The 19,854-nt window shown below is 40.9% G+C and overlaps 1 protein-coding gene across 3 annotated transcripts in view; it reads right to left on the minus strand.

The window, feature by feature from the left end:
* Positions 1–19,854, minus strand: part of MAP4K5 (mitogen-activated protein kinase kinase kinase kinase 5) — a 2,873,315-nt gene that overhangs the window by 906,946 nt on the left and 1,946,515 nt on the right. For all 3 annotated transcript variants that reach the window (XM_044074300.1, XM_044074299.1, XM_044074298.1), the window contains one exon: positions 14,370–14,411. In XM_044074300.1, the coding sequence (XP_043930235.1) occupies positions 14,370–14,411 (42 nt within the window). The remainder of the gene's footprint in view (positions 1–14,369; positions 14,412–19,854) is intronic.

Here is a 19,854-nt window from a genome sequence, read left to right on the forward strand (position 1 = left end):
TCATGGCTTCCAGATACTGTCCAAGGTTTTTTTCTCTCCCATAGTGCATTTTTAGGTAATGTTGGTCTCCACAAATTGCCAACAAAACCAGTCAAAATCAAAACCATATTAAAGATGGCACTGCTCAGTGCTAGAAGCCTTAATAAAGTTGCACTCACTACAAACATTCTTAATTCTGGGAAATATAGATATATGCACAGTTATTAAAACATGGTTTCAGAATAAAGACAGCTGCCCCACAGTACAGGGATTTTGTGTCTACCACTTCTTCCTACTCTGAACTTGAAAGTGTAGCTGTAAAGGGAATATCTGTATTCCTAAGAAACTATTTCACCTCCATACTCGTACTGCAGGACAATGACACTGAGCACCTCCACATCTTTCTAATAATAAGCAAAACCGAGTACTACATCATTGCCAACTACCATACTCCCCCATGACACCAGCAGACCGTGAGGCATAGCTAAACAAATTAACATCCCTCACTCTAGGGTACAACACTACCTTCTGGGTAATTTCAGCTACCCCTCCATAAACTGGGAAACATAAACTACCATACATATGCACAAAGACTCCTGTACTTCTTTAGTGCCAACTCCTGAGGCCAACAAGTCCAAACCCCATCAAGGGGCTCAAAAATACTGAATCTCACCAACCTAGGCCAACTTTGCTCAGCATTTACAGTTGCCAGATCACTGGTCAAAGCTTACCACCATGCAGTAAAACTTACCTTAAGTGTAAGACCCAAATTACCCCATAAATCCTCCATTTTCAGATACTATTCCAAGCAAATCTACTCCAACTAACCGATGACCTGATGAAATTCAAACACCCTCCTCACAACGATGGTCCCACATCACATGCAGCCTTATTCATGGATAAGTCCCATGCCCAGCTCCAGTCTTGCATTGAGGCCTTGGGTCTCCATAAGGCATAAATACAGTGCTAACATTAAGAAAAAACACATTTGGTGGAACCCCAGTATTAAAAAAATATACAATCAGTGGAGGAAATACACAGCCCTTAAAAGCACAGCTTGCACCACTCAGGCTAAAGAACTCCTCAAATAGATTAACAGAGAACAAAGAAACAAAATCAAATTCTCCAAAAGCAATTATGAACTGGGAAATGTCATCCATGCTAAGGATAACCACAAAGCCTTCTCTGGCTATTTAAGGAACCTCAAAAGTAATATCCAACGATGCTCTAAATGAATACAAAATAACATCACATATTCTTACCCTAAAGACATAGCCAGTAAATTAGCAGAGAAATTCAGCTCAAACTTTACTCCTCTATCACTGCCTTATCTGCAGCACATCAGTATGCCTAAGCCACCTCTTGATCATCTCTGAACAAGTCCTAAATGCTCTCTCCAAGGCTAAGAAAAGTAGCTACATGATCAGATTATGTGCCAGCTTGTCTTCTTGTCAGCAACAAACACTGTCTGACTAATTAGTTATTAAGTCTGTTCAATCTGAATTTCAACTGGAACCGGGAAACTATACACCCAAAGTTTCATTAGCCTTACATGTAAGGTAAAGCAACACATCAGTATGGAACTCATTAAAAAAGAAAAAGAAGTCTTAAAACCCTGGACTCAACAATTTGGGCCTGTTAAAGACAAATCCTGCTTCCTAATCCTGATGGTCTTTTTTGAACAAGTCACTGAAGCACAGGACTAATGCAAATCAGTTTACTACAAACCTGGACTTAGCCAAAGCTTCTGAAATCATTCCAAACTCTGGCATAACTGATAAGCTAATCAAACTAATTATGAACCCCAATTTTACCCACTGGCTAGCAAACTGACTACTCAGAGACTCAACCAAAAGATTGGTTACCAGTGGTGTACCCCAGTGGCATGTATTGGGATTACTCCTCTTTGAAAACTACTTCTCAGATGTCAATGCCTAAACCAAAGGCCTATGACTACCAAGTATGCTAATGACTGCAAACTGTGAGCGGTCATAAACACCACAAATGACCACCAGATTCTTCAGGAGAGCCTAACATGCACTAACAATTGATGCTTAGACCACAGACTCAAACAGATGTCCTTTGGCAAAATGAGGCATCCATGTTCCTATCATATAGGAAACACCTTTCCCCCTAAAATTTGACTTTGCCATTACAGACTTGGTTACTTTCACTGACAAAGAACTATCCTTTGTCCACCATGTTACCACTTATCATGAAGCCCTTTTTTATAGCCAGAGTGATCACCAGAGGTATAACTTCTAGATCCAAGGAAGTCATTACTCCCTTCTACTCCTCCCTTATCAGGCCAGTTACAGAGTGAAATGAACCATTTTGTATGTACTTAACTAAGTACATGACCCACCAAGAGAGAGATCAAAGTATTTTCTTAAGGCAATCAAGTACATGTCCAGCTTGAGCTACCCAGGCCACTTTAAAGTACTCTCACTATTTTCTGTGTCCTCACATGAGTTTAGAAAGGGAACCTCTACCAAGCCTGTGGAGCCTTGATGATACAGTTCTATGAAAACTACTTCACCTCTGCAAAACTAATAACACCATAAACAGCCACTCAAGAGATCTGAATTCCCGTCGTAATGCAAATAAGACATTCTGGTGTGACAGACATCTGTGAAAGAGAATACCTCTTTATAGACCCCTCTGAAGTGCAACCTAGAAGACTGAACAGTCACTCATTAAGTACACCCCCAGTCTGGCCCCTCAGGCCCTCATGGAAAGTGGATGTAACTATGTCCAAAGTAATTAATCCTACTGGGGTCTGGCTTGGCCCCTCAAATTCTTATCAGAAGAGAATGTACTTAGGTACAAAGTAGTTCATCCTGTTGGGGGGTCTGGAACTAATTTCGGATCTTGGTAAATTCAATATGGGATCATGTGGCTACAAATGATCCACAAGATCAATAGCCTGGTACAAACCTGTGAACAATAAGATGTGTATACAGTGTTACAAGAAAAGCAAAACCCAAGATAAAGCCACAACATGGTAATGAAGGGCAAAGAGAAGTAACATGCAAGTAGCAACAATGCAGTGCAACAAAGTAACATATAGCAATGAATCCCAACTAAGACAATTATACATATTTTTGCAAAAATGACATATGTTGGATTTATAAGGGAAACAGAATTTAGAGAGTAGAATATTTACAAATATCGATTGTGAAATAATTGGGGCAAATGGAAACAATTCACTATGCTTTATAAGTTAGTGACAACAATCCTCAAGTGAAACAGCAGTAAAGGAAACATGTTATGTTTAAGATAATAAAAGGAAAACAGAAAGTTATGTACTTACACCACAATGCTAGATAGGTGTTATCTTTATACACCTGGATCAAAGAATGGTTATTGGATCTGATCTTTATGCCTTTTTCCAAGTTCTTGCATCTGGTGCTGAGGGTCTTCCACTACTTATAATTCCCTTCTGTACCCTGCAATACCTCAGATAGAATCTGTCCAATTACAGCTCATGTTCTATCTAACAGGCCCCAAAAAAACAATATTATATCATATCTTGCCAACCGTAGTAACTGCAAAAATCAGCTCAGAGGCTGAACATGTATCAAGTTTCTGGACAGGTCTAATCAATCAGCTGAGAGCCATATGTGACAATTTTGGCAAGGCTGATGGAGGGAGAGAGGTTGAGCCAGACTGATAAAGACAACACAGATCTAGTGTTACTGCAAGTACATAACTTTCGTATCTGATGTTGTCTTTTCTGTCCAACTCAATGATTGGGACAGATTCTCCAGCTACTAAAATTCCACGGCAGTCTCAGGGAAGGACATTCTGAAGGATGGTGCAGCCGAAGGATAAATGGTATCTCGACTGCATGTCCATCTTACAGTGAGATATAAAGGTATAAACTGTAGATCAAGTGGCTGTAGCATAAATCTCATACAGGAGAACTCTAGCAAAGAATGCACTGGAGGCTACAACTGCTCTGGCTGAATGAACCTTGGGTTTGTGTGGAAGTGCTAATCCTCTTTCCTTGCAGACAAAGGCAATGCAATCGGAGAGCCACTTGGGAAGGAAATAAAAAGTTGATCTGTTTTCCTGAATTCCTAGGTATGATGTAGATATCATTTCAGCTGACAGTGTACATCCATCAGGTGCAAGATATATTCAACTTTGTTACTGAAATTTGGAAAGAAAACTAGAAGTTAACTGTCTGATTCAGAGTAGCTTATGAGACTACTTTGGAAAGAAAATTAGGGTTAGTCTAAAGTGACACCTTGTTGTTGTGAAAGATCAAGTAGGGGGGTCTGTAAGTCTTGGTAAGAGAATAAAGGAACACGTTTATACAATAAAAGCTACAAATGCTAATAATGCTTTACACAACACATTGTTACGTGTACTTTGTACAAAAGGTTTACGTTTGCTATTTTAGACTTTGTGAAAAAAGATACGAATGGTGGTGATTTCAAAAACCAAGTTGCAAAGAAAGAAACTGAGTGGCAAATTAGGTTCGCTGCTCATTGCCATCCTGGTTTAAATGATAGTATTATGTTTTTTAGCTGACAAAAAAATGATTATTTGATTTTATAATTTATGGGTGGTCTCTGAATTGATTTTTAACTATGCTTATATTGTTACATTAATTTTTTGTGTCCAGTGACTCAATTTCAATGTATTAATTGGTCTGTTTTGTGACTGCATGTTTTACATTTCAAATTTGTATTTAATCAGAGTGTCTTGTAAGTGTTTTGTATTTCTGAGGAAGTCTTTGGAGGAATAGTGACTATTAAAAATTATACTACGTTAAAAATATTTTTGCCGTCATCCTTTGGTGCTGTTCCAGTGGTTTTAGTTTTAGTTATTGGTGATTTTATACTGGTGGGATGGTTGTGCTCAAGATACTTTTTTTTTTTTTTTTTTATTTCAGAAATTCTTCTGGGAGAGGTTTTAGCCACTAAAAAATACTTTTCCAAGACAAAAACTTCAGTTCTGCAAATACCGCTGGTTCAAACAGTGGTCTCATCAAAGACTGAAACATCCGTGTAATATGCCAAGGGGGAACGGGATCTTCAATAGAGCTCTAAGCAGAAATGTTTCCTTCAAGAAAGCATTAGACAACTTTAAGAACAAAATAAGATTGTGATTTTCCCCAACATGAAAAGTGGAATATGGCTGTTAACTGAGCTTTAATGGTTAAGGGACTAAGTACATTCCTAGAATAACCTTGCTAGAAAATCCAAAAGAGAAGGAAGAGGTATTGAAAAAGGATCTAAGCCATTAGAGGAAACCCATACAGTAAACCTTTTCGACTTACTTCTGTAACCCTTTCTCTGGTTAGGTTTCTGAGAAGATAATAAAATGCAGGTAACAGAAGAGGATTGCCTAGCATCCCTGCCCCTCAATGAAATTACAGAGAGCCAAGTAGCTAACGTCAGGGTTTTCAGGTCTCAATGAGGATGGCTGGACAGGTGAAACATAATGCCTGAAACAGGCTCCACCACCCACGGAGGGTGTTTCAAATGAGACAAAAAGTAGGTGAATCAAACCTGCTGGGACCAGGAGGGGGCAATGAGAATTACCGCTGCACTGTATCTGCTCCCCTACCCAGAACAGAGGTGTCCATGGTCAAAGTGGTCATTGGGGGATGGACAAGAGAATGGTCAACCTTAAGAAATAAGAGGAAAGGTCAACCATCACAGAATGTGATGCCTGCATACTGGTGTGAGGGATACTGGAAAGGAGAGAGGTTGATGTAATGCTGACCACTGAATGCAGTGTGTCTACTATAGCACACCGAAGTAATACCTTGATTGTGGGACCAAAGTAAGTGATGCAGCCACTGACTACAACAGACGAAAAATTAGTCTTGCTGGGGGATTGTGGGAAGAGAGAACTTGTGAAGCTTTAAGACTGACAGAAAGGGTCCTTGATTATAGCGTTTGGCTATCCCCCTACTAAAAGACCTAGAACTGAAGTTGTTTATGAATCTTGTGACCAGGATTCTGATTCTTCTGATAATCTGGATTTCCCCTTATCTACTTATGAGGATTCTGATCTAGAGGACTGTATTCCCTCTGCTACCCCTCCAGGGGATTTTTCTTTTGGTGAGACCTTACATACTCTAAGGGAGCATTTCCACTGCGAAAGCCAGGATTTTTCTGATTCAAAAAAGAGGCTTAGGGATTTCTTAATCCTGCCTCATCTTAGGCCTTTAGCTATACCTCCTGTACTAGACATTGTTGATGATGCCTTTTCAGAATCTAGTTTGGCCCCTGATTCTTTGCCTCCTGCTTCCAGAAAACCTGACGGGTATTACAGGGTTCCTGATTCACACAAGTTCCTTTTTAAAAATCCTATTGTGGATCCAGAGACTATTTCACAGGGACCCAAGGGCATTAAGGCTTCTACTGCTAAAAATCCTATCCCCTCTGACAGAGACTCCAGGGGGCTGAATAGATGGTGTAAGAAAGTTTACACTTCTGCAACCTTGGCCATTAGGGCGTTAAACTGCCAGTTTCATATGTTAAAATACCAACAACATGTTATTGGATTGCTTAAACAGAAAATGATGTTGATTCCTGACTGTGCTGAAAATAAAGAATTACAGGATTTAATGCATTCTGCTGAACAGGTTGGAAAGCATACTTTGCAATGTGGATTTGATTCATTAGAGGCCTCTTGCAGGGCTGCTGTTACTGGGTCTGTGCTCAGAAGGCATGCTTGGCTTAAGGAGCAATCTTTGCCTGATCATGTTAAAGCTAAATTGTTGGATGCTCCCTTAGATCAGGACCATCTGTTTGTCAACAAGGCTGAGGAAGTTCTTAAAAAGGTGGAAGATAAAGCTTAATCTATGCAAACTGTTAAAGATTTCTTACAAGTTCTGCCTCCTAGATTTAGTAGGCCCTGGCCCTCTAAGAATTGGTCCTTTCCAGTCCCTTCCAGGTCTTCTCAAGCCAAACCCAGACACAACAGAAACCCCAGGTTTGAGTCCCAAGAGACACACAAGACTAAGCAGTGGGGGGGGGGGGTCTCCGCACCCAAATCTGGGATTTGTAAGACCCCCCCCCCATGGAAAACCGTCTCAATGACTTGCTTTTAAAACTTCCAAGCACTTCCCAACTGTATGCTCCTTTAGGCGGAAAGATTGGTCTGCAGGCCAAAAACTGGGAACTCATTACCCAGGACAAATGGGTTTTAAATATAGTGTCCCAAGGATACAAATTTCACTTCCACACGTTACCAACACCAAGCGGGTGGCCAGATCTACCCCCAAATCAGTGGGCAGAGGCCCAAAATCTAGTACTCTCTTAAACATGGGGGCTATTCAGTTGGTACCAGAAGAGAAAAAGGGACAAGGTTTCTAGAAAAGGCAATACATGGCATCCTATCCTGGACCTTTCTACTCTAAACACCTTTCTGGTGATTCAAAAATTCAAAATGCTGACTCTTCACCAACTGCTTCCTATGCTAGGCAAAGATGCATGGTTGGCAACACTGGACTTAAAAGAAGCATACCTGGACATCCCTATCAGGGAGTCTTGCAGAAGATACCTATGCTTCAAAGCAGGCGACATGCACTATCAGTTCTCTGCACTGCCCTTTGGACTATCTACTGCACCCAGGGTATTCAAAAAGTGCCTAGCTCCAATCATTGCATTTTGCAGGCAAAGAAATATTCAAATATACCCATACCTGGACGATTGTCTAATTCAGGCAGAAAGTCAGGACATACTTTTGAATCATATGGTCTTTGTTCAAAGGGTACTGACTTGTCTGGGGTACACCATAAACGAAAAGAAATCACACCTGGTAACCTGTCAACAAATTATATTCCTGGAAGCAAGTTTGAATAGAACTTCCCAGATGGCTTTCCTCACGCCACAGAAATGGAGTCATTTGACAGCCTACTTCAAAAAAGTGGCCACAAAAACCCAGCTATGTGTAAGGCAAATACTGCAAGCCTTGGAGTTCATGGCCTCCTGCATTCTTCTAATTCCATATGCAAGACATGATATCTCAAAAGCCTATGGTGTCAACATTCACAGGATCTAGAAGCAAGGATCCCTATCATACCTTGCCTACGCCTAGAGTTCCTTTGGTAGGCAGAGGCCTGCCACCAAAACAGGGGACTACCATTCACACTACCCCCTGCCACTCAAATCTTAACAACATACGCATCAGACTATGCATGGGGGGCTCACCTGGCAGGGAAGTGCATTCAGGGCAAATGGAACCCAAGTCAAATGCACCTGCACATAAATCAAAAGGAAATATTAGCTGTACAGAATGCTTTGACAGCCTTCAAGGACCACATTCTTCCAGGACAACTAATGGTAAAGACGGACAAAACCGCTGTCATGTGGTACATAAACAAGCAGGGGGTACACATTCTTATCCCCTCTGCAGACTAGCCATGGCATTGTGGAACACAGCCTTGAGCTATCAAGTGAATCTATAAGCTCAATTCCTGCCAGGAAAACGAAATACACGGACTAAGCAGAAACCTCATGGACCCACACAAGGTTTCCTTAGAAACTGGAACCAAGGATTTTCAACATGTTGACAAGCAAATGGGGGGAGCCCAGATATAGACCTTTTTGCCTCCCCCCAGAACCATCAATTAGACAAATTTTGCACAAGGATTCCCCACAAGCTAGCTTGGAAAGTGGATGCTCTATCCTTCAGCTGGAAAAACCTATCAGTTTATGCCTTTCCTCCTCTGCCTCTGCTCTCCAAGGTACTACTAAAGATCAAACAGGACAAGCCAAGGACGATTTTAATTGCACCAGACTGGCCTCGCCAACACTGGTACCCACTCTTGCGCAGTGTGTCACGCTTGGCCCCATGGCCCCATGGCACCTCCCTCAGACTCCTTTCCCTGTTGTACCAGCAGGAGAACCAGATTCTGCACCCTCAGCTGCAAACTCTGAACCTAGCAGCCTGGCTAATTACCTAATCTCTCCTTTACCATCCCTCCGTAAATCAGTGATGGATATCATTTTAGAGGCTAGGAGGCCTAGTACTAGAAAATCTTATGCTGCAAAATGGAATAGATTTTGTGCCTGGAACCAGTCTCAAGGAACGAACGCAGCAGTGTCCAATTTACCTCAGATTCTACAATACTTGACTGAGATGCTTCATAAGGGCTTGTCCTTTTCCTCCATCAAAAGTCATGCGTCAGCCATTTCAGCTCATTATAGCACTGAGCCTCCACTATTCTCTCACCCACTGCTCAAACAGTTCCTCAGAGGGGCCAAAAATTTAAGGCCACCAAGGAGAGCTCCAACTCTACCCTGGGACCTTAACTTTGTCTTTGAGAAACTCACTCTTCCTCCTTTCGAGCCAGCTGCTATTGCATATTTTATATTATATTTTGTTCCTGGAAAACAGCTTTCCTTTTAGCAATCGCTTCTGCAAGAAGGGTATCTGAATTACAGGCTCTTATGGCAATGGAACCTTTCATCATCTTTCATGCAAACAGGGTGTCCTTCAGAACCGATCCCTCCTTCATGCCCAAGGTGGTATCCAGTGTGGCTCTTAATTAGTCCATTCATTTGCCTGCCTTCTTTCCTAACCCACAGAACAAAGGGGGAACGGGATACTGCACTCTTTAGATGTGCACAGACAGCTTAGATTCTACTTGGATATGACTAAACCTCAAAGGAAATCTGAAAAACTGCTGGTGGCATTTGCTGCAGGAACAGAGGGGAAAGCTATTTCAAAACAAACCATTTCAAAATGGATATGCCACTGCATTCATTTCTGCTATAAGCACCATGGAAAACCTATCCCACAGGGCATCAGACCCCATTCAACCAGGGCTGCTCCTACCTCTACAGCCTTTCTCAGAGGCGTCCCTACTAGGGACATCCTAGTAGCTGCTACCTGGACTTCTGTACATACTTTCACCAAACATTATCATTTGCCTATTTTCTCTAAATCCAGAGCTGGTTTTGCCACTGCAGTCTTGCAGGGCCTTATAGCTCGTCCTAATTCTATTTAAATTCCTCCTCCCAACCTTAGCTTTGAGAATCTACTCAAATGTAATGACTGCAACAGTGAAACACGAAGAACATAGTACAGTTGTGTACACTTACCATAAATGTAGATGTTCGAGTGTATTCATTGTTGCAGTCCTGGTTACCCTCCCTCCAGCCCCCTTTCTTCTATTGGCTATACCTCTACTCTCACTTACTATGTTCAGAAAGCTTTTTGATGTATTTGCTTTTTTGTTGGAGGTATATCCTTGTATTTATAGATTTAATTGCTTCCCATTAGGGGGGCACCTGACATCTGGGGCAAGAAAAACTGATATAATGTTGTCGGCTGCATGCTTTATACCCCTGACAACCTGATGTCATGGAAGAAGGGACAGCAACCGATGCAGGACCCAAGACTTTGTTAATAAGGCTGACTGAGGGCTACTGCAAGCAGATAACCCAAATATAATGACTGCAACAGTGAATACACTCGAACATCTACATGTATGGTAAGTGTACACAACTGTACTTTCTCCAACCATTACACATCACAATAAACTTGTGAGAAAGTCAGCTGACACCAACACAGGCAATACAATTTACACAATGCCACCCAGAAGGGACAGCAACCGACGCAGGACTCAAGTCTTTGTTAATCAGGCCGACTGAGGGCTACTGCAAGCAGATAACCCAAATGTAATGACTGCAACAGTGAAACACGAAGAACATCTGGAGCAAGAAGTCCCTTCACTGGATAAGCAGAGTTCTCTTGGGAGCAGAAGGAAGCCAGTAGTCCAGACATGGGAACACCCTGAACAAATGTAGTCTTAGGTAAGCTGTCACAACTGCCAGGCACTTTGTGAACATCTTGGGGACTGTGATGAGACTAAAGAGCAGTGATCTGAATTGGAAATGCCCGGCTCCCAGTCAAAAGTGGAGAAACTCCTTGGATCATGTCTCTATCTTTACAAGATAGTAAGCATCCTGAAGGTCTGTTGAGCACATCCAGTCACCCTTCCTTAGAACAGGCAAAATGGACTATACGGTAACCAGCTGGAATTCTGTCTGTCTCACAAATTTGTTCAGGTGGCTGAGGTCCAGAACCAAAAAGAATCTTGAATAGACTTAAGATCCTTGCTGGTCTAATGGGACATCCTGGATGAATCTCTTTTGTATCAGCTTTGATACTTTTGCTGCTGCTAAATCCCCCTGAGTCGGTAGAACATTGCGGATTTTCTTTCTGTTGGTTAGGAGAAAAGGGAATAATGTAGCTTGTGGTTGCTATTATCTTCTGTCCCCAAGAATCTTGAGTGATTGCCAGCCAGGCATGAGGGTGAGATAAGTGCCCCTTCCTCCCAAATGCTTCCAGAGTGCAGCAGTCAGGAAATTGTTCAGGAGTCCTGAGGGGGTTTTCTTGGAAAAGGGACCTTGAAACGTTCTGCGGACAGCCTCTGCCCACTAGGGCAACATCCATTAAAGCTGTTCCCCCCTTCTGCCTCAGGGCGCTCTGTAGTGATAAGTATCATGGGCAAAATTCTGAGACTTACAAAACCAGAGCTTCTTTCCACCCTTCTGGTTCTAGGAAAATGTCCTTTGAGAATGGAAAAATGTATGCCTACTGCAGACGGAGTCTTGCCCTCATGCTCACTTCTGGTAAACGTCTTTTACCTTGGGTCCAAAACGTTTAGACCCATCAAAGGGAGTACTGATGAAGGATGTCTTAAAACTTTTGGCAAAGTCAAAGAAACACATCCAAGCAAGCTAATTAATAATAATGCAGGTGCTAAATGCTCTCACAGTGGCATCCGCTGTACTGGAAAGTGAGCGCATGTTCACATTGAACAGTTTTGTAGGGCAGAAAGCTTTTACTTCTCCATTTTCTGGATGTTCACAGGCAAATTACCCGACAGTTTGGAAAATCCTTTAGTCAAAAACCTCTGAAAACAAGGCATGTTTGTCAAGTAGTTCACGATGAGAAGAGTAAATGCCGCTGAATCATATGTCCACATTCCAAACCTAACAGCCTGGACTCCCTGTTAGGAGGATTAACACAGGTTTTCTCTTTGGAATGTTCCTTCTTTGTAGCTACTGCTACCACCACAGTGCCAATTGAAGGACCCTTGCTCAAGCATGATCTGTTTTGGGGAAAAATGAGTACTTCATCCAGTTTCTAGAGAACCAATTCCACCACGCGAGACTCCTTCTAATCCCGCTGTGTGATAAAATCAATAAACTTGTCAGTGGACAGGGCCACCGCAGCAGTAGATGAACCAGCCCAAAAGCAAGCCTCAAGTAATGCTGACTCCTCTTGAGAGGAGGCTTCAGATGACGACCCTCCCCAGCTGCATGAATTCCAAGATTTCCAGGATTTTTCTCAAGAAGAAGTCTTCCTGGGAGGAGTCAACATGCCTCCTTTTGCATGCAAGTTTCCTGTGACTTTCCTGTGGGGGAAGGGTGCTTTGGAGAAGTGTCAGAATCCAAATGGGGACTTAAGTGCGGATCCTCAAGGCAAACTGAGGTTGTCTGTCCCTAATAAATAGGATGTTCCAATGACGTTGCAGAATCCAGAAGGAGCCAGGACACAGCCAACTAAGTGTGAAGAACCTCCTGTCTAGACCTGGAGAGAACCCTTTCAAAGGCTTTGAATGCCGAAGTTGAAAGTGGAACCAAAGATGATTTTCCAGAACACAAATACTCTAGGGAAGAAACATCTCCAGTCCCGAATCGACTCGGTTCTGAATTTAAGGCTGAAGAACCGAAGGGCAGCATTGACTTGGAAAATCTCAGCATTGAACTCAATCCTTGAACCTCGGCCCCAACCCCTCAGCTCTGAGACCCTTTAGAATCTGATGGTGCTTGAGTTGAAAGGTTAAGGAAAAGGACCAGAGTCGAAGAGTGAGATGCTGTTGGTGCAGATGAGATTCTCTGACTGAAATTACTTGCTACTGTGGAATCCTGGACCGAAGATTAGACTAGGGAAGAAGAAACCAAACATGGGACAGACTGGGAAAGATCCAGAGACCCCCAGTGGAGATATTGTTGTGAGGACCCCATCTGAAGCTCAGTTCAACAAAATTTCCTGTAGGAAGACACCAAAGTAGGTGGCTACTGGACTGACGTCTATCCTGGAGGACAGGCGAATGGAGTATAGGACTTGACAACATCGTGGATAACTGGCATTCAGGAGTAGGAGTTTGTATCCTTTCCCATTTCTAATGTGCCCACCCTGACTGGGAAGTCGGATCTGAAGACCTATTCCTGGGATGATCGTTTTGCTGCTCTTTCTCCTTGCTCTTTTCCCTCTCCCTCTCTCTGTCTTTTACTTAGGTTATCCAATTTGTTAGGTGAAGGAGAGGATGAATTTGAAGTAAGAGGGGTTGATTATCCCACCTGTGAAGGGAGAAGATCCTTTAATACTAATTTATTTCAGCGATCCACTAGAGCCCTGCCCCCGAAGGAGGTGCAGGACTCGCACTCAACACTAATACGGTCTGCCCAGACACTAAACACAGTAGTCGTGCTGGTCTTGCAGGGGAATCCTGTGCCTGTAGCACTGCATTTTGTAAAGCAAGAGGCTATGCTGGACAATCTGAATTGTTAGAAAGTGAGTACAACTCTCTCTCTCTCTCTCTCTCCAGGTATAAAGGAACAATATCGAAAAATCACAACAAAGCCACAAGAACTTAATGCTACAACTGTGTCACATAACCTATTCTTTGAATCAGACAGAAAAGACAACATTATATCAGCTAAGAGGATGTTTCCATGTGCCCTATCTTCTCAACTGGGTGGTGGAAAGTGGGACCAGCATCAACACAAGAGCCACTACATCTTCCCATATGCAAATACTTGATCCGGTGCACTTGTTCAAAGAAGGCTACCACCATACATTGGTTTTGTGCACCACATGGCTGCTGCCAGACTGCAAGGCAATGTCCCTTTCCTCTGAAGGCTTGTGATTGCATGCAATAAACCCTTCCCCTCCTTCTCAGGATATCATCCTCTCTGCTAGCTCTGTCATGAGCCCAAGCTAGTACACAAACTCAGCATGCCTGGACCAGAATCACGGTTTCAGCCTCTACATCACAGAGCTGGCATCAAGCTCTGAATGTTGCTACTAAGTCAAGTAATTTATTGAGATCATCTTTGTAAAATAAACAACTGGCAACACCCTTATCAACTTCCAGAGATTTGTTTTAACATGCAATCTAAGTAAACGAACCCGAGAAGAGTAGAAGAAATGCTGGCTGCTAAAAAAATGAACAGGTTGAAACTGGGGTGTGTTTATGGAGGTATGAGAACAGTAAAAGAAATACAATGACTACACCTAAAATCTTTAATTTCATAAGACACCACTGCCCTGTTTCCAATCAGCATTGCATGGAAAACCAAAGGACTGAATAAATAAAAATGCATGTACAAAATGAGACTCACCAGTACTTTTGGTGTGGGCGGTAATCCATTGATGGATGGCTTCTGAAAAAAAAATGCAATGTAAAGATGATCAGAAGCAAACATTCATGTTTTAATATTCTATTATTAATGTACAGTTTATAAGTGTGTCTCAAATTTGAAGCAGTAGCATCTTTACATCTGAAAAAAGTAAAATCTACTTATTTAAAGTACTGAAAGTTTCTTGACTATGACCACCAATTGTTTTCCTGTTTTCTGGTTCCTCTGCCTGCTGAATTAAAGCTTAAAGGTCTGGTTCATTACTTAATTTGTTCCACTTAGTGGTAGGGACATAGGCTGCTGTATTGCATGGGGCAGTTTTATTGTGTATGCTCTACCTGCTATTATTTCTCCCCCAATGTTTATTAACATGAGTAATGTCTGCTTGTCTGCTATAATCTCCTCCAGCCTTTTGGGGGGGTTGGCAAGTTCTGCAAAAACCCATACTCTGACATCTGAGAAAGAAATGGTATTCTAATGCTGAACCACAACCACTACCTCTGTCAACTCTTACCAGCCCTCCAAAATTTACTGAAAAGTAAGACTCCTTCACAGGATGTCTGGGGTTGAGTAGTAAATAAGAGAGGTTTGTTCCTGGAAGCCACTGTGGCTGATGGGATAGGCTTCTTCTTCTCCCTACAAGACTGCAATGTCTTCTAAAACTACCAACATAATCTGTAGTCCTACGTCTGTTTTGGATTAGATAAAGCAGCTAAGAATTGAGGGATAGTTTTTCAATTATCCTGGAAGTGGTGGACAGAAGAGCTGCCTGTGATATTTTTTCTCTAGCTTTTGACATATCTTAAGGGAATGTGCTGCAAAGAGGTTGTCCTGTCTGCAGGGCTGTGACTGTAGGAGGTATTGCCAGCCATGTCAGGGAGAAGTACGGCAGTGGATGTATAACTTGTGCCAGCACAGCTAGCTGGAATTTTGTAAATAATCATATGTCATTTGTGCATCAAGCTGATTTGTACAATGCTTGTGCTGAAAATGTATTTGTGAACTCTGCTTGTGTTAATTGTGTTAAAGTGCATCAACAGTGCAGCCTGCTGACATGAATAGAAATGTACATGTATTATGGTATCTGAATTAAATGTACATGCTTTAATAGGGAACACTAGCACAGCAATGGTTAACCAGCTGGCTTATATTAAGAACAATAAGGGAAATGGAAATGAACTGTTAAATCACTGAATGGCACCCCCAGTGCTGAGCAGGCCCTGAGACAGTAGGTCTGGGGGCAGCCATTATCTGTTAGCTTTTGTAAAGATGGGTGGAGTGTTGTAAATTTTTCTGGCTCCTAGGCATTGCCATAAAAGCTCTAAACGTGTACTGTAGCAGTATGCTAAATTCCTGTCTCAAACTTCAAAAGGAGATATTGTGGGAACCTCGAGTCAGGTGACCAGATGAGGTAATTCTGCAAGTCATCTTGGATATTATATTTTACAGGGAGTGATCTCAGAATATAGAGTATTCTGTTTGGGAGCCTGACTAGAAAGACTGCTTACGTATTTCATCTCGCCTTGCCCAAGTAAGTTATTAGGGAACAGTAAATTCTGTTAGATTCAGTGAGGAATACAGTGAAGCTTAGTTTAGGAGATTGTTTTTCTTTATTTTATATGAGTCTGTCCATCAATGTTTTCAATATTTTCTGTGATTTACTGTGAATATATATATATATATATATATATATATATATACACACACACACACACTATTTTCATGTACTTTTATTATTCATGATTAAAAATACTTTTATTCTGGCTAGTTCTTGTAGAGAGCATCAATCCTTTGAGAGTATTATACTTGGTGATACTGTGTGGGGCACTCCAGAAGGCCTAGCCATCTTGGTGAACTACTACCACTTGTATTAACAATAGTATTACACAGTATAATTGGATACCCTTTTAAGAGCCTTATAGGAACTGACTGGTGGCAGTGATAACTACCTTATACTCTGGGCAGAAGGGGGCACAGCAGGTACATCTGTGCCAGCCTTGTGTGTGTGTGTGTGTGTGTGTGTGTGTGTGTGTGTGTGTGTGTGTGTGTGTGTGTGAAAAATCAAATCTCTCAGACTGTGTGTGTCAGCTACTTGGGGGCAGGGACACAAAGCACTGGGTTTACAGAGAGAGTGCTGGAGGTCTTGGCCTGAACACTGGGCTGAGGACCTAATCCTACAGTTGTAGTGGGAAGTCTTACTAGGGATTTGGAGGGAGACAGATGTAGAGACATCCAGACCCCGGGCTGAGTGTGTTCCGTGTGTGCTCTTAAGGGAAACTGTACTTGATGCAAAGAGGTCTGCATCTGGAAATATTGAGTGCATCCATTTGTATTCCAAGTGCACGTTCCTCTCTCCGGTGTCAGTGGTGAGGATTCAGGCTCCTTGATTACTGGCAGCAGTAGTGGTCATCACAAGGGCATTAAGCAGCCACCCCTTGAAAATGTTATAGGCTGGCTTGGCAGTGCAGCCAACAGTGTCTTCTGCATATACATCCTGAAATAACAGCCCTAGTGTAAGTACCACATCTTCAATTTATCTTGCACTTGCCAACATTATCTGCAGTTTGATCAAATTTATTAACAATGTCTAAATGAGGACATCTGAAATACCATGTGCAAGTTCTTCGATTTGCCTAAGTATGTTCTTTGGCACAGCAACAGGTGAATTTGATAAGTGACTACCCCTTATGATTAAAGGCAGAAGAGAACAATAATATTTAATCTGTGCTAAAAAAAAAAAAATATTCTCCCAAGATTAAGGCCTGGACAGTCTTGGATCCCCAAGAATTTTTTGAGAGATACTTCAGCAGAAAATGCAACACATTTATTATACAAATGCTAGTGTTACTCCAGCACTCACTAAAATCTGTCTGGCATTATGATTAGGATTCACATCACTGCTTGGATTTATCCACAAAGCATCAAAAAGTATGTTTAAACAAATTTTAGAAGTTAAAATATTAACTGGAACCCCCTTGTACATAATGCACTGGCATGTGTGCCTCAGATGCCCAGCAGTTGGTCACCTTTTTCCAATACATAACAGTGACATTGTCATCAGACGTACCATGGACTTATTTCTGACCTTGGGAAGACACCAACAAAATAGTCAGCAGCTGTGCCTCAACAAGGTAACAGGGGCCAAAGAGTTATAAGGCTAAACCAAATAAACACTCTTATACATTCCACTGTGGATAACAGGTGGATGATATCCAGCTCGGAAGAACCCTTTCTAATTATGAAATACTGAACCCAAGTCCAAAGCTGCATGAACCAATATCATTATTAGTTTGGAAGACAGATATCATACAGAATCAGTCATTGCAAAAGCAGTTTCTTTACAAATGAAACAGGCTTGTGCCAGAACAGAAGTAGCAGTAGCAAAAAACTCTTGAATAAAGAAGGTGTGAATCACACTCTTTATGGCCCAGAGGATACAGGCCTGGGCAGGATAACTAGTAGAGCCCCACTGAGCTCAAACATCTGTCCCTGTTTGAAGTCAATCACTACGTCCTCGGACCTTTCCAAACTTCTTCAGGTTCTATGTCTCATGTTTCTTATTAGCAGACATCAAGAGACTATTCTTTTCTGAAGTAGCAGTTAAGATAAGAAGAGTTTACATATCCAGCAGGATTCTTCTGCTGAAGTAGCAGCAGACATTCCCTCATTTAAGCAAGAAGCTTGTAATGGTTAATACAGGCTCTAAAGTTTCTTGCTTACTTCAAGAAAGTCATTGTGCGGGGGCGTGGCCAAGGATGAACACAGGATAGCAGCAGATTTCTTCAGCTCCACCAATTTCATTACATTGACAGGAATTAATTACTTAAAAAAATAATTCTTGAAGTAATTTTCTTTCTAAATATCTTTGTTTTATATAGTTCTTGAACTATATCTAAAAAAGAAAGGAAATCTTAATAATATTCCTGTCAGAAATTACTTTGGAAATTTTCCTGTCAGTTTATCAGTCTGAAATGAGTTCCAGTAAGACAAATTCTCAAGACTCCAGCATCAAGAAAGAACTTCAGTCTCTGATAATTATAGTCCAGCAACTTACTGCTAAGATGGATAAAATGGATACTAAAATAGACACTTTCATAGAAAAACTACAAAACAAATAGACTTGTTACATATGGACCTGCAACAACAGAAGATCCAGATGACAGGCATAGAAGAAGTTGTGAATGACATGGAAAATAAAATACAAGAACAGGAAATCAACATTGAGTTTCTGCTGAAACAAAATACACATTTACAAACAAAGCTGGATGACCTGGAAAATAGATCTAGGCGCAATAACATTAGGATTTTTGGACTGCCAGAAAATATTGAAGGTAACAATATTACTTCTTTTTAACAACATGGCTCCCTAAAACTTTAGATTTACCAGAAGCATTCTCTTTTGGTATCGAAGAGCACATAGATCTATAGCTAATACTAACTCTAACAAAAACTATCCTAGATCAGTTATAGTTAGATTTCTATCATCTTTGATAAAGAGATGGTTCTTAAATCTGCTTGGGCTAAAGCTCCTGTTAAGTTTAATGAGACAACTGTGCGTTTTGACAATGACTATTCTTCCATGGTAATTGCTAAAAGAAAAGTTTTTCTGCCACTAATAAGGGAGCTTAAAAAGCACAGTTTAAAACATACCTTCTGTTTCCTGCCAAGCTTAAAATCTTCCTTCCTGATGGTCCTAAGGTCTTCGATGATTTAGACTCTGCTTTACTGTTTGTCAAAGAAAAAGTATTTTGGATAAAATAGAAGAAATGGAATGGGCTAGTTCTTCATTAAAGAGATTGGCAACTGAAGCTTCCTGGAAGACTTCAGAGAAGAAGAAGAGACTAAAAACAAATGATTTGTTATATGTTTTTTCTCTCTCATCATTTTAGTTCATTATTAATCTTTTGAATATAGTTCCTGCATTTCCAGAAAGCCACAAATATTTTGGAAAAGATTTAATCAAAGTTATTCTCTATGTGCAAAGAAATGTTTTGTTTCATAACCAGTCAAAATGCCTGAGGATTTAATGGCAGGCTGTGACTCGATTTGTTTTCTTTCTGAAAAAGTAAGGTTAGTAATTTGATACATTTTTTATCTTTACCTTTTTTTTCCTTCTTCTTTTATTATTTTCTTTGTTTAAACAATGACATTCTATTTAGATTATGTAGTGGGTAAAGGGTGGGGGAGGGCAGGGAGAGAACAGTAATGAAAATATCATTAATAGAATAATATATTTATTTCTTGTAAAAGTTTATAAGTTCTTCAAATGCTATTTCTAATTATACTTTCTTGATTATACTGCTTATGCTTGTTTGTAAATAATCTGTCATGCTTTAACTAATAATAATCAGAACTAAATAAGAGTAAATAATATGTTTTATTTTTAACTCTATTAATATAAACAGTAAGTAACATTCCATTGTATATACTTCTTACAGCTTTCTCTTACATTTTTTTATTTCTGCCT

Source organism: Protopterus annectens, chromosome 6.part0, assembly GCF_019279795.1.
Source record: "Protopterus annectens isolate FY-2018-M chromosome 6.part0, PAN1.0, whole genome shotgun sequence".
NCBI classification, from domain to species: Eukaryota; Metazoa; Chordata; order Ceratodontiformes; family Protopteridae; genus Protopterus; species Protopterus annectens.